General features: G+C 47.4%; 9 protein-coding genes across 9 annotated transcripts; 4 read left to right on the top strand and 5 right to left on the bottom strand.

The window, feature by feature from the left end:
* Positions 1–203: 203 nt before the first annotated feature.
* Positions 204–2014, top strand: N7469_002940 (bestrophin family protein; the record flags this gene model as incomplete). The annotated part of the gene is made up of 6 exons (XM_056641860.1): positions 204–458; positions 530–677; positions 766–850; positions 906–1031; positions 1083–1432; positions 1491–2014. The coding sequence occupies 6 exons, from the start codon at positions 204–206 to the stop codon at positions 2012–2014; spliced, it is 1488 nt and encodes a 495-aa protein (XP_056504354.1).
* A 625-nt stretch (positions 2015–2639) lies between these two features.
* N7469_002939 (uncharacterized protein) lies at positions 2640–3284 on the bottom strand (the record flags this gene model as incomplete). Its single annotated transcript, XM_056641859.1, has 2 exons — positions 2640–3012; positions 3070–3284. 2 exons carry the CDS (start codon positions 3282–3284, stop codon positions 2640–2642), a joined length of 588 nt encoding a protein of 195 aa, XP_056504353.1.
* An 807-nt stretch (positions 3285–4091) lies between these two features.
* On the bottom strand, positions 4092–5695 carry N7469_002938 (glutathione synthase; the record flags this gene model as incomplete). The annotated part of the gene is made up of 2 exons (XM_056641858.1): positions 4092–5334; positions 5394–5695. The coding sequence occupies 2 exons, from the start codon at positions 5693–5695 to the stop codon at positions 4092–4094; spliced, it is 1545 nt and encodes a 514-aa protein (XP_056504352.1).
* A 511-nt stretch (positions 5696–6206) lies between these two features.
* N7469_002937 (putative SNF2 family helicase/ATPase) lies at positions 6207–11543 on the top strand (the record flags this gene model as incomplete). The annotated part of the gene is made up of 3 exons (XM_056641857.1): positions 6207–6743; positions 6775–9077; positions 9137–11543. The coding sequence occupies 3 exons, from the start codon at positions 6207–6209 to the stop codon at positions 11541–11543; spliced, it is 5247 nt and encodes a 1748-aa protein (XP_056504351.1).
* A 1323-nt stretch (positions 11544–12866) lies between these two features.
* On the top strand, positions 12867–13954 carry N7469_002936 (fungal specific transcription factor domain-containing protein; the record flags this gene model as incomplete). Its single annotated transcript, XM_056641856.1, has 3 exons — positions 12867–12935; positions 13002–13715; positions 13769–13954. 3 exons carry the CDS (start codon positions 12867–12869, stop codon positions 13952–13954), a joined length of 969 nt encoding a protein of 322 aa, XP_056504350.1.
* Positions 13955–14084: 130 nt separating this feature from the next.
* N7469_002935 (NAD(P)/FAD-dependent oxidoreductase) lies at positions 14085–15383 on the bottom strand (the record flags this gene model as incomplete). The annotated part of the gene is made up of 1 exon (XM_056641855.1): positions 14085–15383. The coding sequence occupies one exon, from the start codon at positions 15381–15383 to the stop codon at positions 14085–14087; it is 1299 nt and encodes a 432-aa protein (XP_056504349.1).
* Positions 15384–15925: 542 nt separating this feature from the next.
* N7469_002934 (Major facilitator superfamily domain general substrate transporter) lies at positions 15926–17479 on the bottom strand (the record flags this gene model as incomplete). Its single annotated transcript, XM_056641854.1, has 1 exon — positions 15926–17479. The coding sequence occupies one exon, from the start codon at positions 17477–17479 to the stop codon at positions 15926–15928; it is 1554 nt and encodes a 517-aa protein (XP_056504348.1).
* Positions 17480–17871: 392 nt separating this feature from the next.
* Positions 17872–22074, top strand: N7469_002933 (uncharacterized protein; the record flags this gene model as incomplete). The annotated part of the gene is made up of 5 exons (XM_056641853.1): positions 17872–17917; positions 17982–18837; positions 18896–20424; positions 20485–21877; positions 21939–22074. 5 exons carry the CDS (start codon positions 17872–17874, stop codon positions 22072–22074), a joined length of 3960 nt encoding a protein of 1319 aa, XP_056504347.1.
* A 154-nt stretch (positions 22075–22228) lies between these two features.
* N7469_002932 (uncharacterized protein) lies at positions 22229–24024 on the bottom strand (the record flags this gene model as incomplete). The annotated part of the gene is made up of 5 exons (XM_056641852.1): positions 22229–22645; positions 22699–23090; positions 23187–23378; positions 23525–23786; positions 23887–24024. The coding sequence occupies 5 exons, from the start codon at positions 24022–24024 to the stop codon at positions 22229–22231; spliced, it is 1401 nt and encodes a 466-aa protein (XP_056504346.1).
* Between the last annotated feature and the right edge of the window lie 1327 nt (positions 24025–25351).

Raw genomic sequence — 25351 nt, 5'->3', positions numbered from 1 at the left:
TTTTTGTTTCAGAATCCCCTTTCTTTTTTTTCTTCTCCACGTTTACTTCCTTTCTCCTGTTCGTTACTACATTCTTTCGTTTTTTTTTTGAACACTCTCTACATTCTTCATTCGTTTCATAAAATCCCTGACCATTTTCTAATACTCCTCCCTTCGTTGCCTTTTCTTTTAGCTTCTTTCCCTTCTTTCTTTCTTTGTACAAAATGACCGAGGGCAATGCTGCTCCAGTTCACGATGCAGCCCCCGCACCCGCCGGCGATAGCGCTGCTGCCCCTGTGCCAGCCGATGTAAAGGCCCATGGCGATCATCATGCTCAGAGCCAGCCTCATGGTCTGAAGGAGCAGGACTCCGCAGAGAGGCTCACACCACGACCGACCTTCATGGAGCATTTGGCGACCTCCCGAGATACCCAATTTCATTTGGATCGTCGGGACTCGAGTGATATGGATCGATACTTTGTAAGTAAATAACTCATACTCCGTAGCTGAATCAAAAAAAAAAAATCTAACTTGTTTTGCTCAATCAATAGCACGGCCCGCGTGATATGGATAAACATTCTAAATGGCCCATCTTCATGCGTATGCATGGTAGTATCACACCAAAGATGATACTACCTTTGGTCTGGGTAGCAGGCTGGTCCACTGCCATTACTTGCATCTCCAAATGGGTTCATGATTGTGAGTTTTCCCCTTCAGAAGATACACTATACTGCATAAGTTATTCTCAAAGCCGCAAAAGTCTAATCAAAGTATATGCGCCACACAGTAAGCATTAACAATATTCTCCTCACCGTGCTGGGTTTCGTGGTGGGTTTATCATTGTCTTTCCGCAGTTCCACTGCATATGAAAGGTACTTCTTCATCTGCCAACTATTGTGAATGTGCGAAGGACTAACACAAGCCTAGATGGAACGATGGACGCAAATATTGGTCTCAACTTATTCAAACTTCACGCAACCTTGCCCGTACGATCTGGATCAACACTGGCGAGCGAGAAGGTGAATTGGGCAAGGAGGATATTTTACGAAAACTGTAAGTGAGCCCTCGAGAATCCAATTGCGTACTCGATTAACCCCATCATAGTTCTGCCATGAACCTAATCCTATCTTTCGCCGTCGCCCTGAAACACAAGCTCCGTTTCGAGCCTGATATCGCTTACGAGGATTTGGCCGGACTTGTCGGCCACCTCGATACATTCGCTCGCGATGCTCATGATCGTGACATTGTGAAACCCCGACCTAAAACTATCTGGAAATCTGCAGGAGAATACCTCGGCGTCTCATTTGCCGAGTCTAACCCTCGCAAATTGATCAAACGTTCCAAAAAGCCTATCGGTCACCTTCCCCTCGAGATCCTTAACCATTTGTCTGCTTATATCGATTCCTGCGTGGCGAATGGTACTTTGGTTTCCACTCTTCACCAGGGACAAGCCAGTAAGCACCGATATAAAAGCACCTTTATATTCGAGATGAAATTCTAACCAGACTATAGTCACCATGATGGCTGTTCTTAACGAAGTACTTACTGGTACGGAGCGAGTCCTCGACACCCCCTTGCCAACCGCGTATAGTATCGCGATCTCCCAAATCTCGTGGATCTATGTTTTGGTCCTTCCCTTCCAACTATACGGTGCCCTTGAATGGGTAACTATCCCCGCCTCCATGGTCGCCGCATACATTATCCTCGGTCTGGCGACAATCGGAAGTGAGATTGAGAATCCCTTCGGTCAAGACGTCAACGACCTCCCCCTCGAGACATACTGTCGACAAATTGCCCTCGAACTCGACATCATCACTGCCCAGCCGCGGCCAACTGTGGATGATTTCATGACACGCGCGGAAAATCTCGTTCTCTTCCCTCTGAGCCAAAATGGTTATGACGAGTGGAAGGATCGCTCACTCGACGATATCCGCGGAGCTCTTCGAGCAAAGGTTATTGCCACACCTGCTGCTCTTGGGTCAGATGCTTCGACTATGGTGCCGAGTATTTCTACTCAAACCAAACAATCTGTATAGCCGGGCTATGGGAGACATCACTCAATGGAGTACCATGATCCCATGCTAGAATTACCTGAGGAATAAGAGGTATTGTGCAGCGATTCAGCGGAACCAAATTGATCTTGTGAACTTGAGTTCACTAGCGAGAGAGTTACGGCGTTTAAACAAAAAGGGCAGTGAAGCAACAAGCCCATAAAATATGTGAAATTTTTGCGATTAGATTGAGTTTATTGATATTGAGTTCATCTGTCACTAGTTTGATTTGTCTGAAAATAAACATAGCGCAATTTGAACCAGTTTGCCTTGTATTGGCCTCTAGAAAAACACATGCTCGTGATGTATTTCAGTTGTTGGTATGATTCACCATGTGGCAGATTATGCGTTGCGGTATTTCAGCTGTTGAAGCATGGCCACTGCATCCCGCGTTGATAAGCGATACCATGCTTGGTATTGATAAGGGAGTGAGATATTGCAATCTTGCTAGACAGACGATAGACTGTCTAGCAACTGACTCTCAGTAGGCTTTGCCTAAGTGATCCTCTCTGATGAACGAGGAAGAGCTAGCACTCAGGAACACGGATGGGGATTTCCTGAAATTCCACCCCAGGTATCCTATATTCAGAACTAGACATGCAAGCCTAGATCACGGAACAAATAAGTCACCCCCAGACCCTGAAACCAACGCACCCAGGAAATTCCCCTTTGCACAGACTCTCCAAGCGACGCTGGAACCGCTACCGGTTCCACTTCCGCCGATCCATGAGCTCAGCGCTGCAACGACAGCCGCTGAATCCTCACGCGGAACGCGTACCCACGCGCAGTCGTAATTGTTTGAAATATTGGAATAGGATTGATTCTGCTCGGCATTTGCTGTGTCCTTGTTCTCGATCTTCAGGATATCGATTGGTATCGCGGTTCCTGCGAGTCCGAGGAGCTGGGATAGAGCGGAGGAGAGGTATGTGCGTGCGGAGAGGGCGTCGAGAGGCTGTGGAGATGAGCTATTAGGTTGAGGGATACTGTTTGGGTTGTGTTAGTTCAATGGAGCTTTGTGAGAATTGTTCGGGGATGCTCACAGTTGAAGTTTGAGGTAGGTCCAGGGTGGGTTGCGCGAGGTGAAATGGATTGTATTTGAGTTTGTCTCTTCGGCTTTTCGTTTCGAAGGCTCAGAGGGCCCACTGCCCACCGAGGTGAAATGGATTGTATTTGAGTTTGTCTCTTCGGCTTTTCGTTTCGAAGGCTCAGAGGGCCCACTGCCCACCGAGGTATTGCTCCCCTGGTTTTCTGTCATTGTACTTGTTGGTTGAAGGCAGAGATGCGCAATTTGAAGGTCGTAAATTGTAGCTGCGGCAGAAAAGTGGATTTTGATGTCACGGGATTCCCGCTACAGCGTGGAGTGAAAGGGAGAAGAATGGCTACTTCGAACGGGACTTTTTTACAGCTTTCATGAGTTTCTCTGTAGCTTCTTGTAGGAATACTTCTTCAGATCCCTGAGTGAGATTGAGATCTGTAATAGCCAAAACCTTCTCCCTTGCCTTTAACCCACGAATCACCCCAACGTTGGATTTAGGCACTTTCAACACCTTATTTCGATCAAAAATGTCAGCAATATTGAATTATATGTAGGCCCAATGGTTTCCACAGGGGATACTTTTCACAAACCTCAGCAATAATCTCCGAAACAGCAGCATTGGCAGCATTCTCTCTTGGAGCGACTGACACGGAGATATCCACGCGGTCTGTCCCCACCCTCGTCACCCCTGCATGGCCTGCAGCGACATTGGGCTTCACATGGCAGGAGATTTGAAGGCTATATAGCCCAAGCGAGGCTTGGGATTTCTGTGTAATTAGCCGGAGGAATGCTGGACAAGTCATGGCAGAGAGCTGAAGAAGTAAAGTACAGATCCGGGTAAGTCTCATGGATAGCTAGCCCTAATCTGCGGGGACCCTAGACATTGTCCTGCGGAATCGCAAGATTTGATCACAACTTTCAAGTCCCTCTAAAGAGCTGGTAGACATCTATTGAATAACCATTGGATACGAACCACCTTCGTTGTAGAGAATTAAATTACTTATTCTAATGCGTCTATGTAATATGCTAATAGAGTAGTATGCTGTCCAGGCTGGAAAAGCCAGCGGCCACGCCGCCCTCGTTGACCTCTTTTCCTTTGGTTCTCAACAACCAACCTCCTTGATCATTGTGCAGGATTTTGCCATTTGTATCCCAAAGAATAGTTCCGTAGACACCAAGCTCCGAAATGACATTGCCACGCAGAACCTCTCCATCATTTCGCAGAGCAACATTTGTTGCATTGGGTGCAGGGTTAATCAATTCCATCAAGACCCAGCCCTTCCAGTCTTTCTCGGGTATAGAGCGCAGGAATCCGGGAATTTCAGATTTATAGATATTGTTTCCACCACCCTCTCGCTGTGGCTTCAGGACGTGTTTCATAGCAGTGTCGGGGTTGAGGGCTAGCTCTCGGCCTCGACCATCGTTTGATAGATCATATTGAGGGGCAAATGTTTCCCGCAATCTCGCGATAAGAGCGGGGCTGATATCCTTCATAAAGCTGGTGAGATGATCCGGACCTGTGGGCTCAGCCAGAACTTGCTGGATCTTCTTGCAACCAGATAGCTGATTGAGCACTGTTGGACACTTGATCGCGGCAGAACGCTCCATGTGGCTACGCGCTTCCCAATCACGGCTGGACTTGTATTCATCAGGCGCATAGTAAGCGCGCAGATAGACAGTCGTTACTTCGAAAGCAGTCTCCGGGGAGTGCGGGGGCTTGTAGATCAATGGACGAGATGGATTTGAGCTTGGGATTAGTGTGTCATCAAGGATTCTGTTACTTGGCAGACGGAAAACAGGGATCTTATGGACCTGTGAAATTCGCTTTGAGAGTGCCAGCTGGTCGAACAGATTCCGTTCTCCCTCTTGCACAACAAATAAAATACACAGAGGCAGGGCCGGCGATGATTTCGAAGGACCATATGCCGTGTGAGCGGCAGCGAGTCCACCAGACAGGGTTTCAACAGCGTTATTTTCAGGCGGCAGGTTGGAATCGAATAGAGGGTGAGGCGGGTAGCTTATTGGTGAACCTGGCGGGGAAGTAAGAAGTTCTGCATGCAATGACCGCACCTGTGCAGATAAACCTCCGAAAGACGAAGAAATCGTATTGAATTCAACTTGTTTCAAAGAGGGAGGACCGTTCGAAGTTACGTGGGCCATGTAGTCGGATCGAAAGAGACCCAAGGAAAGATTCTGGACATAGCCTTCCTTCTTCACCTCCAGATGCGTTTTCCAAAGGTTGGCAACAAAATCGTCCACATCAACGAGACTAAGAAAGGAAAATCAAGTTAGCAAAACCAAATATTCAGGAATGCATCGGACTCTTACTCCTCAATGATCTTCCCCAACCAATCCTCATTGCAGGTGATCGCCGCATAGAGTTGGTTGTAGATAGTCTGGAGATCCTTTGCTTCTTCGAAGCAGCTGCGCGGGAAAGGACTTGGGAAAACCGTCACCGGGGCATTCGTAGCCAGAACGCGGTTTGGATCTACATTCGCTGGCAGTGAGGTAGGAGCTGGTCGAACAGCAAGACCATTCTGAATCGCCCAGTCTTTGATCGTCGTAACTAGATATTCTTGCTGGGCCGCAGAGAGATCGGGAGGATAATTAGCGTAAATTGAGTCAGCCATGGTGCTGATGATATCCTATGACCTTGAGCAGGCAATCTGGAAGAATGAAAAAAAAAAAGGATTGGAGGATCAATTACGTGCTTGCGACAATCCAGAAATTGTAGAACTTCAACCTTCCGCGAGCTCCCCGCCGATGACAAATCAGCATGGAGGGGCTTTATTTTATACCAGACTAACCGTACTTGGTACCGCCAACACCGCTTTTCCACGCGCTTGATTTGGCGGGCAGAATGAGGCGTTTGTTCCTGCACTCCACGACATTTTCTAAAGCTGGGCGCGTTCTTGACTTGTGAAATCGCCAATCCTGGAATTGATGAAAATCTGCAGCGCTTAAATATCTATTTGATTTTTACACATGCATTCCGGATGCACTTTCCGAAACACTAAATTCAGCCTTGGGGATTTGTCTGGCAGGTGGGTCATCAACTGGTGAGAACAAGCTTAGCTGGTTTCCTCAAATTAGAATCGTCTAGCTGATCTTCATCAAGTCCACGACGTCCAAGGGAAATCGATGGATCCAAGCGCTTTGGACCCCGTCGACTGGGGTATTGAAGATGTGGTCTCATTCCTATGTCATGCTGAGTCTCGGCCTTGGGCTGAGGGCTCTAATATTCCGTTCCCTCCACCAGCCGACTTAGCAGCTGCACTGCATGAAAATTTCATTACTGGAGAGGTATTGCTTGAAGAAATTGACAGAGCCACATTGAAAGATGAGCTGGGGTTAAAGCCGTTGGGCCATCGATCTGGTGTCATGAAAGCTATCGTGTGGCTACGAAACCGATCAGCTAAGTACCAAGCCAAGTATCGAACCAAGTACGAGGGCAAGTTTGAGGCCGGGAGTGGCTCACCTTCAATAAACGGGCTCAGTTCTCCGAATATTGGGTTGTCGACCCAGATACCTTCCTTATCGTCAGGCCTTGGGATATCTGCACAAGAAACCTCACTTCCCAAAGCGCCTGAGAGAAATCATGTCCCATCAATCGCCCCGAAAGGCAAACGAAGAATTGCCCCCCCAACTAATTCAGCCTTTGAAAGGAGATCCGGCATTGTACGAGAGTCTGTATCCTTCCCCTCAGCAGACATCATCGAATAATGCACTTGTTCCAGGAAACAATTCTTCAGGAAGCCAGAGCACTCTGGCGAGAACGGGAACCAACCTGGAAAAACAACCCGATTCTGCTTATCTTCAACAAGAATCTCAGTTAGGGATTGATGGTCCTGAAAGAGAACGCCAGAATGAAAAAACAGCGAATTCGAGCCCTAGCAATCTCTCATCTTCCCCAACGGAGGATGACTTCTATCAGAGTCTACTCCAAAGATATCCACCCGACGAAGGGGATACAGATGGCCTTCCACTTTATGGTGATTCTGGATCTGAGGGTGAATATGATGAGCAAACATGGGAAGAGATGCAACTTGAGGCCGAAGAGCATCAACAGCAGTCAAATCAACTCGCCCCAACCGAAAAACAGAGTCTTTCAAGCGAGGAATGCATGTCTTTAATTGCACAGCATATTATCGAGAAAGAATCACGCTGGAAAGATAAACACTTGCCCAGGGAACTTCCCAAGGCTTCAGGAATATGGGAACACTCCCATGCCCATGGAACTCTTGGACAGGACAAAAAGCGTCTCACTAGGAGAATAGCTCTGTACCAAAAGCGCCTGGAAAAACTCAAGGGTGGGCTTTTGCAGGTTGAATTTACGGATCGCGCCTTCTTCTTGCAATCTTGTGCTTCTCTTGACCCTACGATTACCGACCTGTGCCTTGACAAGTGGACACTTGGGATACTGAATCTCGATACACAGCCACCGCGTGTTGAGAAGCCGCCAAAGGTTTCAAGACCGAAGCCTGAGCGATCAAATTTTAGAGACGATGAAAGTCTAAGGTCTGCAACAGAGACAGACTCTGAAGATGATGATGCGGCTTTCGATTCCATCGAAGATACATCCGAAGCCGACGAAAGCGAGTTTATGGAAATTGACTCCGATAAGTTGACCACACAGACCCAAGCAGAGAAACCTCGCAACGGATTGCCTTTCACTTTAGACTCACCGACCCCAGAGGAGGATGAGGCTACGTTAACCGAACCTTCTCGCAAAAGGCGACGTATTTACGATGAGCTCAGCGATGATGAGACCAGTTCTGAAACAGGCTTAATATCGGAATTTCTACGACGAGGCGATATCGACACCGTTGATTTGACCGGTAATAGTCCAAATTCAACTACTGCTCCAGCTCCAAGTGCAAACGTGAATTCGTCAATCCCAGTTCGTCAAGAATCTATGCAAAATATCGGCGAAGATGCCGATGAGATGCGAATCGAGACTCCGCCTTTGAACCCAACCCACTCGGTAGCCCCACAAGACAATGATGTCGAAGAACTCTCGGTTGACAGCCCACCGCAAAGTTCTTTGCCAAAGGTGAAGTTGAGGCTGCATGGACCGCATCCCCCTGGTATCCGTACTCAAAATTCTCGACAGACCCAACCTGAAGACCGTGTTTACTCCAGGCGGCTTTCTGATATCAGCGTTGATGCTTTGCCTGTGGCTGATGAGCACGATGTGGAGCTCTTTGATCAAGTCAAAACGATGGACATCGAAGCCATTGCGCTTTCGAAAAACCGCGTCCAATTATTGGCGAAGTTAATCCTCGGACTCCGTCAAAATGAGCCGAACATGATCAGGAAATATCTGGACGACTATTTTCTTTCGCAGATTTCAGATCTGGTCCATGAAGCTCTCATCGCAATGTGCCACGACCGAATGAAATTGCCTGATAGAGATGAAAACGAGAACACAGGCGCTATGCGTCTTGCGGCATTGTATCATTCCTGGCATCATTGCATCGTGTTAAGCAGCAGAGGTCTTGATAAACAGCTTCTCAGAACAACCATATCCCAGATCGAGAAGAACGAGTTCGAATCTATGTTCAAAAGCTTCATTGACAGACTAAGCAAATTATTCACTGCTTATAATACGTGGATCGATAAGCATCCGGATCATTCCCCTCACTTTCAAAAGGGATCTCTCGACATGTCTGTTGCCATGTCCAGGTCCAGCTCTAGCAGCCAGACTAAAAAAAAGACCAAATTTGCACCAAGAGCACCAAGTAGCATACAAAGGGAGGCCCAGATAAGACAGGAGAAGCAAGAAGCCATGAGGCAGGAGAGAGAAAAAAGAGGGTTGACCAACAGCGACCCCGACAAACAGGCTGTGACTTTCAAGGAACCTGTGATCTACTTGCCCAGAGAGATTGGGGAGCATGTGAAGCCGCATCAGTTGGCGGGTATTCAGTTCATGTGGCGCGAGCTCATAGAGGCCAAGAAACCACAGGGATGTCTTCTTGCCCATGTAATGGGCCTTGGCAAGACAATGCAAGTGTAAGTTTTTTTTTCTCGTCAATGAAACAGCGTAGTATTTTACTAATACTGGCGAAAAGGATATCTCTTTTGGCCACAATTGCCGATGCAGCATCTTCTGATAACCCTAAAATTCGCGAGCAAGTCCCTGAGAAGTTTCATCGCTCTCAGACCTTGATTCTTTGCCCATCTGCCGTGGTACAAAACTGGGCCGATGAGTTTGCATTGTGGGCCCCTCGAGATCACCATCTTGGCCCAATCTGGGAAATCATATCTGGTATCAATATGGACGCAGAAGAGAGATTCCAGACAGTCAAAGCCTGGGATGAAGAAGGCGGTGTTCTTATCATTAGCTACGATCTATTCCGCATACTTGTGTTGAATAAATCAACCCGTCCGGGTAGGAGTATTCTTCCTGACGAACAACATGAGATGGCAAGGGAGGCTCTCTTATCTCGACCGAATATCGTTGTTGCCGATGAGGCCCACAGGTTGAAGAACGAAAAGTCTGCTATTTCCCAGGTCGCATCACGCTTCGAGACCTCGAGTCGGATTGCTATGACAGGGTCGCCATTAGCAAATCACCTTTCCGAGTATTATCAAATGGTCGAGTGGGTTGCACCAGGATACCTTGAAAATGCATTGACATTCAAGAACAAGTTTGTGGATCCAATCCAGTCGGGGTCCTATCTCGATAGCACCCCTCAGCAGCAGCGGGAAAGTCTATGTGCACTGAAGATCCTTAATGGGATCTTGAAACCAAAGGTACTCCGGGCAGATACTTCTGTTATTGCGGCCGATTTACCCTCCAAAACAGAATTTGTGATTCGTATACCGCTCACAGATCTTCAGAAAGCAGCCTACAACACATTCGTTTCAGCTGCTCAGGCGGGGGATGATGTCGACTCCAAGCTTTATTCCTGGTTAGCAATCTTGCAGCTTTGTTGCAACCACCCCCAGCCATTCCGAGAGAAGCTTGCGGATCGCGCGAAGCAGCCCGAGGACAATGAGGGGTCTCTCTTACCGGGATCAATGAGCGATAGTGGACTTCCATCGGATTTACTGACTCAGATTGATGCACTCTTCCAAACTGTACCGCGAATTGAGGATCCGAATCTATCCTATCGTGCCGCCCTCCTAAACAAAATCCTTGACGAGTCCATCAAGCTTGGGGACAAAGTTCTTATCTTCACACAAAGTGTCCCGACTCTGAATTACATTCATTTGATGCTGACTGAGCGCCGCCTGAAGTTTCAGCGAATTGATGGGAACACCCCGGGAGCCGACCGTCAAACTGTGACGAAAAGATTCAACGCTGAATCTGATCAACAGGTTTTGTTGATTTCAACAAAAGCTGGCGGGGTGGGCTTGAACATGTTTGGTGCCAATCGTGTGGTGATCTTTGACTTCTTGTTCAACCCCACATGGGAAGATCAAGCGATTGGGCGAGCATATCGCCTTGGCCAGTCGAAGCCTGTGTTTGTCTATCGTTTTGTGGCTGGCGGGACCTTTGAGGAAAACATTTTCAACAAAGCTGTGTTCAAAAGACAGCTTGCAGTCCGTGTAGTCGATAAGAAGAACGTTGTACGCCAAAGTCACAAGAATTCACCTGTTCTTCTCCATCAAGTACAGGAAGTGAAAAAGGAAGACCACGCCCAGATGTTAGGCAAGGATAAAGTCCTTGATAAGATTCTTGCAGGGCCACTAGGAGACATCATATTGGATGTGTCCGTTTCACGCATCCAGGACAATGAGAATGATCGTCTAACTAAAGAGGAAAGCCTGCGCGTGGATAACGAGTTAAAGCTGGAGCGTCTCAAACGCACCAATCCACGCGCATTTGAAGAGGAGATGAAGCGACGGCATGATGCCGTAGTGGCTCGTTACGCCGGCATCAGGCAGCAACGTGAAGCAGCGTACAATAACATGACGACTGCGCCTGCGATGCCTCAGAATCATATTAATCATGCATTAGCTGTATCAAACATTGCACACAAGCCAACTGGTTCACCGACACTTCAACATTATCCAGGAATCTACCAGTCGAATCCAGCCACCTTTCCAAGCTCAACACCTACCACAAACCCGCTCCAAGGCCAACCTTTGCCTCAGAATACATTCACACAGTTTCAGTACACCCCAAGTGCAACATCTTTGGCATCAAACTATTCCGGACTGCTACAGATTGCGCCAAAGCTGAATACCGTGCAGAAGCCCAATCATTCAGATATCCAGACTGCCCCAGTAACCAACTATGCCGTTACCACTTTGGAAAGTCGAATCAATCCGGAATCTGATGGACCGACCTTGCCGGTTGAAATAATTGACTTAGCCACCCCCTCGGGACCATCATCTCCAAATAATAACGACACGGAAATATGCAATGCAGTCTCAGAGCCGGGCCAACAGCAGCAACACCCCATGGATAACAATATCCAACAGGAAGCAGGGTCTACGCCAGCGAAACCTACAGTCCCTTGTCCGTGATGATGATGGTTCAGTGGATCGTTTAGTTCCACCCTCCGTATCCATTTTATCTCGCGAGTCGTGAGAACCCCCAGCGACTTTGAATTATCTTTTTATCGTTTTTGTTGCTTCAATTTCTGCGTTGATACCCCTATCGATACCCATATCGCGTTTTGGTTGGCTTCCCGGCGTTGGAGATGCACTCTACATGGAGATCAATCCATCAGGTCGATAGGAGTCTGGCCGCTGCGAATCAATCGCACAATCAATCAATTTAAGCACCCGTCAGTTTTCAAATATGTCAATTATAATATGACTACAGAAAATTGAGTGTTTTTTCTTCACAATACTTTAAGCAGACAGTAGTGAGTCCAGTTTGTATGTACCCCAACAGTGTTTTCCATGGCCCTGGGGAATGATATCCTCAACCAATCAGTATTGCCGTCAACCCCCGTTGGGTCAAGCCCCATTCCAGGGCGGACCCACTCACTTATCTTCCCCGCAAATTCGCTTATCTTTCTGTTTTCACCCATGAAAGGCAGAAACGGGGAGAGAAAGCCTTCTTCTTTCACATCGCGCCAATATGCGAAAATGACCACTATTACAAGGGCTCGTACTGGATGCTGGACCTGCCGTGCACGTAGGATAAAATGTGATGGTCAGTATCTCAAAGAAACCAAATGCCAAATGCTTGTACTAAGGTCATCCACCACTCGCTAGAAACACATCCCATTTGCCGTCGTTGCTCACGAAAAAATAGTCCTTGTGGCTATGGAATACGCTTAGTATGGCACGAGGAGTCCCTAGCGCGTGGTGTTTGTCATGGAAGGGCAGGAGTTTGGTCTAAACGGATCGATTCTGGTCGAGCAACGCAAAAGAACAACATACGACAAGGGACAGACTCGGAAGATAGGGAGACACAACCATCGAAGACAGCAAAATATCGCTCGCGGAAATGGATGTTTCTCAATACCACCATGAAGGATCTTGAGATTCATTTTGATGGTGGCCGAATTAGATGCAGCAGTGCAGAGGCACGTCAGCGGCGTGAATCGCTAGGCTCAGGAATAACCACTATCCCCTGCGATGGACGATCCAACCTCGATCCGATTCTGATGTCTTTTTTCGAGCAAGTAATATGTAGCAGCTCTACGTTGGTGGATAATTCGCTTTATAACCCATACCGCTACTTGATTCTCCCCATGGCTCTAGAGTCACAGGGCCTCTATCACGCGACTCTCGCCATTGCTGCGAACACCCTCAAACTATCGGACTCAAAGTACAGTCTACCCGCTTTAGAGCACCATAGTCGAGCTTTAGGTCATCTGAGAGCTCTTTTGTCTCATGACTCATGGGGGGGAGAAGGAGCTTGATGAGATGCTCGGTCTTGTTCTTATGCTGTGTTGGTTTGATGTAAGACACTATCATCCAGTGCCCACATCATGAGAAGTTTCCAAGAGGTATACTGACGGAACATAGATCTCAGACAATAGTCGTCCCTCGTGGGTTGCACATCTCAACGGGTTCCAGGATTTGAGCCGGACTCGCCAAGAACGTCCTGGTCGTTCAATTCATAGTCAGGAACTGGCAAGCTTTTTTGATCGCTATTTCGCATTTCATCTCGTACTTGCGCGAACAGCATTCAGGGTTAATGAAACAAATTATCAACCAATGCCTCCTCCAACTAATCTACTTCAATCCCCGGACACGATCGATCCATACATGGGCTTCAGTCACTCGCTGCTCCTATTGATCAATCAAATTGCAGGATTAGCATGGAAGCCGGCAGACGAGATCAAAAGCATGCGCGCCACGGACGTTTTACCATTGAGAAGAAGACTTGAAGGCCTCGAGCAAGTTCTACCTTCACAATGCGAGGACCCAAATACAGAGTGTGCCGCAATCGCGGAGGCAAATAGACTAGGGGCACTGCTTCTTCTTCATGAAATATGTTCAAACAAGTCTGTTACGGCAATTAATTCAGCATATTGCCATTCGGCGGAATCAGAAGAGAAGAGCCAGTACGTCAAACTGATTCTGAATCTTATTTTGGAAAAAAAGGGGAATATGATGCGCACCGCAGTGCTACCCCTTTGGCCTTTATTTTTAGCAGGATGCTGTGCGTTTGAAGAAGAAGAAAGAGTGAAAGTCATGCAGTTGTTCGAAGAGTTGGAGGGAATCCATCGTTTTGGGGTGAGTGATGTCAATATTATATCCAGAAGAACGACCAGCACTGACTCTTCTAGAACGTTGCACCGGCCATGGAGGTCATTAAAATGGTTTGGAGACAGAAAGACCTGTCTGTACAGGACGAAAGGAAGCGCGAAAAATCTAGACCCATTGAAATGAGCATCGATTATCAGAATGAGGCTCGTTTCTCATGGGAACACGCAATGTCGATGCTAGGAGGGTGGAAACTTAGCTTGACCTAACATGTTATTTCTATGAACGAAAGTGTGTATTTTATTCCTTAATATGATATGTCCTGCAGACGTAGTTCTTGAATTCGAACTCATAGTAATTCATTATCTCTCTCGGTGTCTTCCTGTTCTCCTGCAGCCCCTACAACTTAGCAAGGCTATCATTCTCGCGAGTTTGTCTCCCCTTCCAACCTGTCAAATCTCCCAATTCCAGTTCAGGGTCTATATGTGCAAGATTCTTCGCTTCGACTCCCTGGTTAGGACGCCAGCGCCACTTCTGCACAATCTCTGGGTCTAAAGTGCCCTCAAGGAGATCCACAATGTACTTACCAACCACAGGAAGGAATTTAAATCCATGTGCTGATCCTCCAGTTGCCAGCATCAATTTCTTATGATGCGGGTGGGGCGTGATGAGGAAGTGTCTATCCGCCGTATCAGCATCCCAGCATAACCGCGTGAAGCTGAAAGAACGATCAGCCAGCTCGGGCAGTACACGTCTCAGGTTGCGTCGCATTTGGGCCTCGATCTCGAGAGGCAGGCCATCGGAGGGAGATTGGTGAAACGTATGCGGAATTGATGTAGTGATTCCAGAAGTCGAATCAGTTTGTAGATTTGTGATGAATTGACTGTGTGCCATCTTGAAGACACCATCTGCTTGCGGTGGAAAGAAATAGCCCAATTCGAGATTGTCCATGATAGGCAGAGTAGAGTAGTGCTTCTGTTCTTCAGGTGTCAACTGAATATGGGCGACACCGTGACCTTTCGCAATCATTTGGCCTTGAAGGTCAATTAATGAGGGCGTCCAAGCCCCTGTTGAAAGGATCACCAAATCTGCTTCGTGATTAATACCATCAGCCGTGGTGACTCCCTTACAGACCCCAGTGGCATCTTCAAGGACCAAATGACGGACATAGCCCTTTGTTTCTCCCGAGATGTATTGAACTCCATTCTTTTGAGCTGCCTCTGCCATTCGCTCCACTGCTTTCCCAGCAGCGGCCCAACCGGCTGTCGGATTCCATACACTCCTATTCCAACCATCTAGTTTTCCTTTGACAATAGGGAATCTCGAGCGGATCTGATCAGGCGTGAGAGCCTCTATACCCTGAACGCCCAGCCTTTTACATGTTTCTATCGAGCCCTCGACAAATGGTATAGATAGCTTGGCAGCACTCAAAATCCAACCAGGGACATGGTAAAGTCCTCTGAATAAAGACCAGGAGTTCCATGCTTCGATGGACTCGATTCCCATTTGTGCATATAATGGCTCATTATAATCGCTCCGGATAATCTTGCTGATATCAGTTGCCGCAGCTTCGATTGAGGGCGGGGGATATCGATCCAGCACGCGAATCGAAGTGTAGCCACGCTGGGAGAGATGCCATGCAGTCGAAGTGCCGAAACAGCCGGCACCGACGATAAGGATTCGAGTGTCTTTGTTCATGATTCTGTGTGAACTATAATCTTCCAATTGACTAGCAGGGGATTGGCCTACATTTATCGGGCCATCCGGTCGACTCGCGGGTAACCGACCCTCGTTACCAGCTTCCGTTAGCACATGAAGATGGGATCTAATCAAATACTTAGATTTGAGAGGGGAATATCTTCAAGCTTGATTCTTTCGGTCTGACCTTCCCTCGGCGCGTTTGATAAGATCGAAGGTGAAATTAAAGTGGAGCTCGTTCTGAACTGTCTGACGTGGAGTTTCCCCTCAAAAGGCCTTGGCTACTTTTGATAAGACTAATCTGGCAGATAATTCAAGCTAGCCAAAAATAAAGAACGGAGAGCTCATCATGCTGCCGTAAGACCCGAGCATAAGAAAGAGACGATGTTGAGCAAAAGTACACGATGGTCGTGTATTACTAGATGCCTAGGTAAGTATACGAGATCTTCAAGTCAATTTTCGAGGTAGCATAGCAGAATTTCAGATAAATTAGATTCACTCTTCCTCAGGTTATACTAAGACCAAACAATAAACCGTGTACACTAATAAGTATATCGAAACTCCATCTTTTCCTTGTCTGTCAAATCTGAAAACGCAAATGCATCGGTAGATTCATTGTTTGTTTGCGAATTCACCCCCTGCTTCTTATCACGCCGGCTATTTTCCCAGCGACAAAGGAAACCATAGGAAATGATAGAAGCAATTGCCACCACCAAACAGGCTAGAAGACCCTCATAACCCTTGGAATATGACGGAGCATCCTCAGCACGGAATGCTTGAGGTCCAATGATATTTCCAATACAGTAAGCCAGGAAGAAAATAGCATTCATCGTCAGTTTCTTGGAATGGCCACTGGTGTTCGCCATTGGAAGTGAAGTTGAAAGCACATAGGGTGCCCAATAAGTGTAAAAGACGTAGTATGCTGCCAGTCGACCATGCTGATTTGTGCTGGGCAATTTCCACATGAGAATTGCACAGGTCATTGGCACAAGATTGGCCAAAGCAATGATCGTACATCGAGAATTTGGAATCTTGGCGGCAATAAAGCCCAGTATTATCTGCCAAACAGTGGCCAAAACTCCGGTTGGGATACCGAGAACGGTAGTTATCAGAGACGAATATCCCATTCCTGTAACAATTTGTGCCGAAAATGTCACCAAACCCCCGTTTGGAACATTGACGGAAAGAGAGAACACTGCCAATAACCATGTCTTAGGATCCATCAGACATTCGCGGACTTGATACCACTTGAAAGTCTTGTCCTCCATACCTGTGTTATTATCTTTGACACGTTCGAGGCAGACAAACTTTTCTCGATCAGAGAAATACCAGCATTGAACAGGTGAATCCGGTAGGAAGATGTAAAGCACAGCGGCCCAGAGAAGAGAAAACGAGCCAAGGACAATAAATAACAATCGCCATGGAGCAAGAGCCGTATGAGTCTGACCAATCCCATAGCTAACAAGACCCGAGAAAACCGAGGATAGCTGATTAAACCAGAATGCGACTCGAAGAGGTTGTTCTCGAGTCTTCCACCACATGACTGTAAGGATACTACTGATAGGGAATACAGATGCCTCCAAAGTACCCATCAAGAACCGCACAGTCGCCAAGCCTGCAAAGTTCTGTGTCGCTGCTGTGCATAGCATCAGGATAGCCCAGCCAGTTACCATAACAACATACAGCTTGGCGACAGGGAGTCTCTGGATCAACAAAGCAGCAGGATACTCGAAAATCAGATAGCCAAAGTAGAAGATGGAGCCGACCCACGAGTACTGATTCCCAGTCAAACGTGTATCGGTTTTCATCCCATAAAGAGCGGCATTGGAGATAATCACTTTGTCGATAGCAGCTAAAACAACTGTTACCATGATCAAAGGGATCAAGATGAGATCGATTTTCCAAAGGACGCGCCGAGATTCCTCGTCTGATATAGGCTCGGTGGCAATCGCAGGATCCAAACGAGCCAGGAATTGTGCAGCAACATCTATACCACGCTCAGACATTTGCGAGCCGACTATTTCCCCTTGATCGTATTTCTCATAGTCGGGTGTTAGCTGGACGTCAGGTCCAGTAGTACCTTTGTCCTCCGCCATGTAAACGAGCAAGTGGGAACTTTAGAAGAATAGGAAGGCAGGTTGGATATCGCAGAAATGCAATTCATTCTGAAGTTATACTTCATCATGTACAGGCAGATGAAAGGAGTTTTAAAGAATGTGGCGTATCATAGTTTAGAAGTTGTGCCATGGGAAGGTCGTTGCGAAGAGGAGATAAGACCGAATTTCTCCACATTGTCCCCTCACGCTTGGAAGCGGGCGATAATCCTGGAAATGTTCCAGTGACCATTCGTTTTAGGAAAATGGAAGAGACAAAGAGAATCGTTCCGACCTGCTAGTACTGGCAGTACTTAAATGTGTCTCTAATAGCTCTATAAAAGCCGTCTGTGACCCTTAGAATTCCATATGACATCGATTGCCATTTCACTGCCATGTCTCCCCATATATTAGCCAATCCAAGCATCAAGATCGCCATCGGTGAGTAGTATGAATAGTATTCACTCATAGATTCCAAGCACTGAATAAGAGCTAAATAATTTAGATCGCGGGGGCACTTTCACCGACTGCCTCGGTATTATAGATGGTCGTGAGGAGGAGATTGTGGTCAAATTACTCTCCCAAGACCCAGCCAATTATGCCGATGCTCCCATCGAAGGCATCCGGAGGATATTAGAGAAAGCCACTGGAAGGGTATTCCCGCGTGATCAACAACTTACGACTGCCGACTTCTCCAATGTCAGTATTCGCATGGGTACGACCGTAGCCACGAACGCGTTACTCGAGCGTAAAGGCGAACGCCATGCCCTGCTGATTACAAAGGGGTTCAAAGATGCACTGCGAATTGGAACTCAGTCTCGTCCAAAACTTTTTGCACTGAATATCCAGCGACCTGATGTCTTGTACGAAGATGTGGTTGAGGTGGATGAGCGAGTTACAATCGAGGATTATCAGCAGAATCCTACACCAGACAAAGATGGCCTCCTGAGACGGTTGAATTCAGACTCAGACTTGAGGAAAGGAGTCAGCGGGGAGATAGTTCGTGTCTTGGAGCCACTCAACGAGTCGAGTACGAGGGAGAGCTTGCTCAGGCTATATTCCAAGGGATATCGTTCTATTGCTGTCTGTCTGGTACATTCATATACCTTCCAAGAGCACGAGCTTGAGATTGCGCGAATTGCGGAGGAAATAGGATTCACTCAAATATCGCTTTCAAGTCAATTGCTTCCTATGATCAAAATGACTTCTCGAGGTGCATCTGCCACAGCCGATGCATATTTGACTCCTGTGATCCAACGATACATTGAAGGATTTCGATCAGGTTTCAAAGATGGGCTCCGGTCTGCTGATACGAGATGTGAGTTCATGCAAAGTGATGGTGGCCTAGCCAATTTCGAAAAGTGAGTACAAAGCTGTGACTCTGCGAGGCGTCAAATCAAATTCTCATGATATCTTCAGATTCACAGGCCTTCGGGCAATTCTCTCAGGCCCCGCAGGTGGCGTTGTGGGATACGCAGGGACATCATTTGATGAAAATGACAGAAAGCCCGTGATTGGCTTTGATATGGGTGGTACTAGCACCGATGTGTCAAGATATGATGGAAAGCTAGAACATACGTTCGAGAATACCATCTCTGGTGTCACCGTAATGGCGCCGCAACTCGATATCAATACAGTTGCTGCTGGCGGGGGCAGTATTTTGTTCTGGAGACATGGATTATTTGTCGTGGGACCTGAGTCCGCTGGTGCTCATCCAGGGCCTGCTTGTTATCGAAAAGGAGGTCCTTTAACAGTCACAGACGCCAATCTATTCCTTGGACGCCTTCTCCCGGATTATTTCCCCAATATATTCGGCCCAAATGAGAATGAACCGCTTGATGTTCAGATCACTCGGACGAAGTTTACGGAGTTGGCCGATCAAGTCAATGCCGAGACTGGACAGAACAAGAGCCCCGAGGAGATTGCTCTTGGCTTTATTCAGGTTGCCAATGAGTCGATGGCTAAGCCAATCCGAGCACTTACTGAAGCTCGTGGATATGATACTTCTGCGCATAATTTGGCGTGCTTCGGTGGCGCTGGTGGCCAGCATGCCTGTGCTATTGCTTCATCACTGTCAATTGGAACGGTCATTATTCATCAATATTCCTCGATTCTGTCAGCATATGGAATGGCTCTTGCAGATGTTGTTCATGAAGCCCAAGAGCCTGCATCTGGGGTATTAGACGATACCGCCATGCAAAGGATTGCAGGACGTATTGCTGCACTAAAGTCTAAAGTAACAAACGCTTTGACTACAGACGGTATTGATGAGGATGCGATTCAACACGAAGTCTATCTTAATCTTCGCTACCAGGGCACTGACAACCTGTTAATGGTCTTGAAACCCGAAGATAATGATTTTGCTGCTGAATTTGTCAAAGAGCACAAACGAGAGTTCTCATTTACTTTTCCTGGCCGTAACATCCTAGTGGAAGATATTCGAGTTCGTGGAGTCGGGAAGACTACCGCAATTGCACCTGAAGCTCCTCAACAGGAGCTCAAGTCCGTGAGTCTAAAGCCTGTGGGAGCAGACTCTCAGGATAATTCTTCAACTGTGTATTTTGGCGGAACTGGCAAGGTCATGACGCCGGTATTCTTCCTGAAGAATCTGCTGCCTGGGAGTGTCATACAAGGGCCTGCCATGATCATCGACAACACTCAAACCATCGTCGTTGAGCCGAATGCTGCAGCTACGATCCTCTCAAGACATGTGATCCTAGATGTGAAATCCTCCAAACATCAGAAAGACGACGCCACAGTCGTGGACCCAATCAAGCTGTCTATTTTTGGCCATCGGTTTATGTCCGTAGCTGATCAGATGAGCCGCATGTTTCAAAAGACGTCTGTCTCCACTAATATCAAAGAGCGATTGGACTTTAGTTGCGCTGTTTTCTCTCCCGATGGAAAACTCGTGGCAAATGCACCAAATGTGCCCGTGCATCTGGGAAGTAAGTAATCCTGAAATTTCACTATTTGATGATATGTCCTAGTATACTGACTGAATAAAGGCATGGAGTACGCAGTGCGTTATCAGCATGAGCAATATAACGGATCTCTAAAACCAGGAGACCATATTCTTACCAATCACCCCCTCGCGGGGGGAACCCACTTACCAGATATCACAATTATTACCCCAGTCTGGGATCAAGAAGGCAAAGCAATCATCTTCTACGTCGCATCACGAGGCCATCACGCAGAAATCGGAGGAATCGCCCCAGGCTCTATGCCTTCAAATAGCAAAATGCTCTACGAAGAAGGAGCTATGACGATGGGATTCAAAGTTGTCTCGGAGGGAATATTCGACGAAGATATTGTACGAAAATTCCTTTACGACGAACCAGCCTCATACCAAAATTGCAGCGGAACACGTACCTACAATGATAACGTCTCGGATTTGAAAGCAGCCATCGCGGCAAACCATAAAGGAGCTACACTGCTCGAAGCTCTTGTATCAGAGAATACTCTGAAAACGGTTCATTTCTATATGGATGCAATCAAACAAAATGCCGAAGTCTCAGTGCGCGAATTACTCAAATCAATCGGACGACAGAATCAGGACCAACCTCTTCGATTTTCAGATTTCATGGATGATGGGACGGAAATTAAACTGGAAATTCGAATTAATTCCGAGACTGGCTCTGCGGACTTTGATTTCACCGGTACTGGACGCGAGACATTTAATTGTCTCAACGCGCCAAAAGCCATTGCCCATTCGGCTATTATATACAGCCTTCGTGCCCTGATTGACGTTGACATTCCACTCAATCAAGGCTGTCTTGCGCCGGTAAATGTTATCATCCCCCCAGGAGCTCTCCTAAACCCATCAGGTCATGCAGCTGTTTGTGCAGGGAATCCCATCACATCACAGCGGATCACGGATGTCGTTCTCGGCGCCTTCGGTGCGTGCGCCGCTTCCCAGGGATGTTGCAACATCATTTCCTTTGGAATTGGAGGGGTTGATCCCAAGACTGGAGAAGAGGTCCCTGGTTTTGGCGTTGGTGAGACAATATGTGGTGGATCTGGGGCTGGTCCGTCCTGGCATGGTACATCTGGTGTGCATGTTCACATGACCAATACACGAATTACGGATGCAGAGGTATATGAGCTACGATATCCGGTTATTCTTCGTCAATTTTCGATCCGAAATGGTTCCGGAGGCCAGGGCCAGTTTCGGGGTGGCGATGGTGTTATTCGTGAACTTGAATTCCGCATGCCACTGTCGGTGTCTATGTTGAGTGAGCGTCGTGTTTACCGTCCTTATGGTCTAGAAGGTGGTGGGTCAGGACAGGCTGGGTTGAACCTGTATCTCAAGAAGGAGCTTGATGGGGCCACTCGTACGATTAATATTGGTGGTAAGATGGAGTTGGGGGTCCAACCAGGCGAGAGGATCATTATCCATACGTGAGCACTGATAATGTCCCCTTTTTTACGATAATTGCCATACTGACGGAGAAAAATATAGACCTGGTGGTGGTGGATGGGGTACACCATGTGAACAAGGAATTAGGGCAAGCGACAAGGATATCAAGAAGAACTCGGTATTCCAGGCTCGAGGCAGCGTCCACGCATTCAGTCTTACAGCGGAAGCGGCATCATGAACGAGTGACCAAGTGTTTACATAGTAGAAATAGAAATACTCTTGTTGTCAAAATATTGAAGCATATGGTGTAAAGAAAAGAAGAAAATGATTGCCTTTAGAATGAGCTGGAATCAAACGAAATATCTGTAATCGTAAATTCGTAGCTATAGTATCTAAACAGAGTTATCGGCGCATGACCACGCTGCCGAGCCACCAGTTTCGTTGTAGCTTGCTATAATACTGACGATGGACCCGTAGGTACCACCAATCATCAAGAAAGTACCGGCAATAACGACGAAGGCACACCAGGCGACCATCGCGTACCACCGAGCGGTTCTATGAGCATTACCCTTGCTCCAATTATCATACAGCCACATGCCAGCCATTGGCTGGAAACACATGGGAGTTCCAAGCAAGGCGCCAACAAGGGAGACAAGGTCACTAAAGACAGGGATGGCGCTCGCGATAATGTAAGCAATCAGGCCGACTCCAAATGTACAACCGAGCCAGACCATCCAATGGGTTGGTGTGTTGGAGGTAAGATGGCGGGAGCCTTGAAGAATGCGGACGAAAATGTATTTGCCAGTGATCTAGAAGGCATTAGTACATTCCACGAGGGAGAAAGAATGGTGGCGTTACTCACGTGGATGAAAAGTAGAGTGCTAGCAATTAGACCAGGAAGAGCAAATCCATAGCTGACCTTCTTCACCACGGGACCAGCGGAGCCGAGGGCGGGAGAGGAAACGTAGGATCCACAGTAATAGTAGATAACAATGCCGATGGCAAGGTAGAAGCCGGTGACAACCGATTGACAGAGCATTAGGGCTTTGTTGAAGTGCTGGGGTTCGCGCATCTCCGCTGCAAGGGAGAAGAAAGCCGGGGTTCCGGCATAGGCGAAGACAATGGTCGAGACGGCTGTGATGGCATCGGTGAAGGAAGGATTGGCAACGATTCTATAGTCAGGAACCCAAACGGCATCCTTGGGCGCGGCGGATGGACGATCTTGGAGGCCCACGGCGACAGTAACAATCAGAACTAGTGAGATACAAGGTCAGATTGAGGTTCCGCAATTAGACTCAAAAATCTTGTAGATATAGATGGTGGCAATGAGGAAGCAGATCGAAGACTTACTAGAAGTTAAAATACAGAACAGGCCGAGCCAAGCGATCCAAGAGATACGTCCAAGGGTCTGGATACTACCCAAAATGACGCAGACAATAAAAGCGACGACAACATAGACTGCGGTGCAGACAGCGTGATCTGAGACGGCGTTGAGACCAATCGAGATGCCCAGCATTCCCGAGCCAGCCACAAAAATCCACCCTATATATCGGGTTAGTGCATAAGCCACGGAGAGTGTGATAGGCCACCCGAATATGTGCAAAACAAGTAGAAGAAGGAATAGAAGCAGAAGGCGAGAGAGAGAGAAGAGGAGATTCCAGGCATGCCTAGATGGAATGAAAACTTACAAAGACAAAATGCAGTACCCAGAACAATCCTTCCAGTCTTCCCGAGTAGTAATTCTCCAACATCATCAATACCATAGACTTCACGATGTCGCAGTTTGAAGACACCGATGATATAGTCGGACCACGTTGTAATAGCAGCAATGGCAATCAGGACAATGACACCAGGTACCACACCCAGGGCATCAAATGCAACAGGAATCGAGAGAACGCCGAGACCGATTTGGGTTTTCATCATTAGAACCGAGGTACCTAACCAACCGACCTATATCGCGATGACCACGAATGTTAGCCAAAAGAAAGAAAGAGGAATAACACTCAAGAGAAGAGCCAATGCCCATATAGAATTAACAATCAACACATACATTGCGATAGTTCGGACCTTCACCGGTAATCTCTCCAAAAACAGCATCATGAGCACCCTCTTGGACCTCGCCTACGCCAGCGTAGGTAGGGACCGGCTCCAAGGGCTCTTCATGATTCTTCTTTTTCTCGTCATACATGATGAAGTCGAGGCATGAAATTCAAAGAAGGAAGCGTCAACAGAGAAAAATAATAATAACTATAAATTGAAAAATGTAGAGTGCTACAAGAGAAGAAAAAAGACTTGGAAGGGAATTGGGAGGGTATGAATGGGGGACTATTTGAATGATTTGTAGGGTTGCCTCTTCCCTCGAACTAGTCCATTCTCGTCCATCGGTTTATCTGCGGGAAGGCCAGTGGGTGGGCTAGTCTTGGCTCGATTTGATTGGTTGAGTTTCTATACCCAGGATGGATTCAGACTATTCCTTATTTGGCTGTTATCTTGCCCAGGCTGACTCTCCTCCCCCAATAGCTATCCTAGGCTAAACCTCTCAGATAAGCCCTCCGGCTTATCTCGTGGCTGCGTTTTAGCAAATCATTTTGTCGGAGAACTTCCGTTTTTCTTCCTTTCCTCTTCCTCTCTTCTGTCCTTTTCTTATTCTAACTTCTCTCTCTTTTCCCACCTTTAACTTCTTCGTTGTTCACCATCAGCTGAACTCAACTCGAACCAAGTGGGTCATTCTCACCCCAGATTCACCATTTGTTTCCCCCGCATTCGAACCGGCGGACCGTCTAACTAACCCACTTTTTTGAGTGTGGGGGGACCACCCAAATTACGTCGTCAGATCCCTCTAAAATCCCGCAACAGAAAAAAAAAAGGGGTGTGGATGAGAGACTCGGGCAATACCCACCGGGTAATGTTTGGAAAACCAGATGTGCAACATGACGGGGTACACAGCCCTGCTAATGTCCTTTAGGAAGGTAGCCTCCACTTTTCTCTGCAGACGGTTACCGGTCTCTGTACTTTATGGTGTCTCCAGCCGGTCCGGTCTCGTCGATAGGCATCACCTTCCATGCGCAGATGCTTGCCTCTTCTGTCATTTGCCACGGGCCGTGACAGGGGTCCTTCAGTCCTTCACCGGCGATGCGTATGTGTACGACAGAGCACTAACTAGTTACTAAGGAATACTCACAGAATGGATTGATGGGAGTTTGCTTCTCTAATTCGAGATATTGACGGGGAATAACTTGGTGGAACTGGTAAATGCAGATGATGGCATCCCCAGTGACACCGTTTCCCCAACGCAACATATCCGTGTCCAGAAATGATGCCCAATGCACCCCGGACCACGAACCGGCCACGGTACACGAGCTTTTGAGACATCGTCTGATTGTTTACTGATCATCACCTTCCCGTCCTTGATATCCCATCTCGTAAGAGGAATTCAGCAACACGATAGGGTCCTATCGGAGATATTACTTCAACCTTCTCAAATTTGGGGTCCGTGTTTCGAATCATCTGGTATA

The sequence above is a fragment of the Penicillium citrinum genome, assembly GCF_028827155.1.
Source record: "Penicillium citrinum strain IBT 23319 chromosome Unknown utg000002l:1.0-3833315.0:1.0-3834789.0, whole genome shotgun sequence".
NCBI lineage: Eukaryota > Fungi > Ascomycota > Eurotiomycetes > Eurotiales > Aspergillaceae > Penicillium > Penicillium citrinum.
The sequence above is the reverse complement of the archived record's forward strand: the minus strand, read 5'-3'. Positions and strand labels throughout refer to the sequence as shown.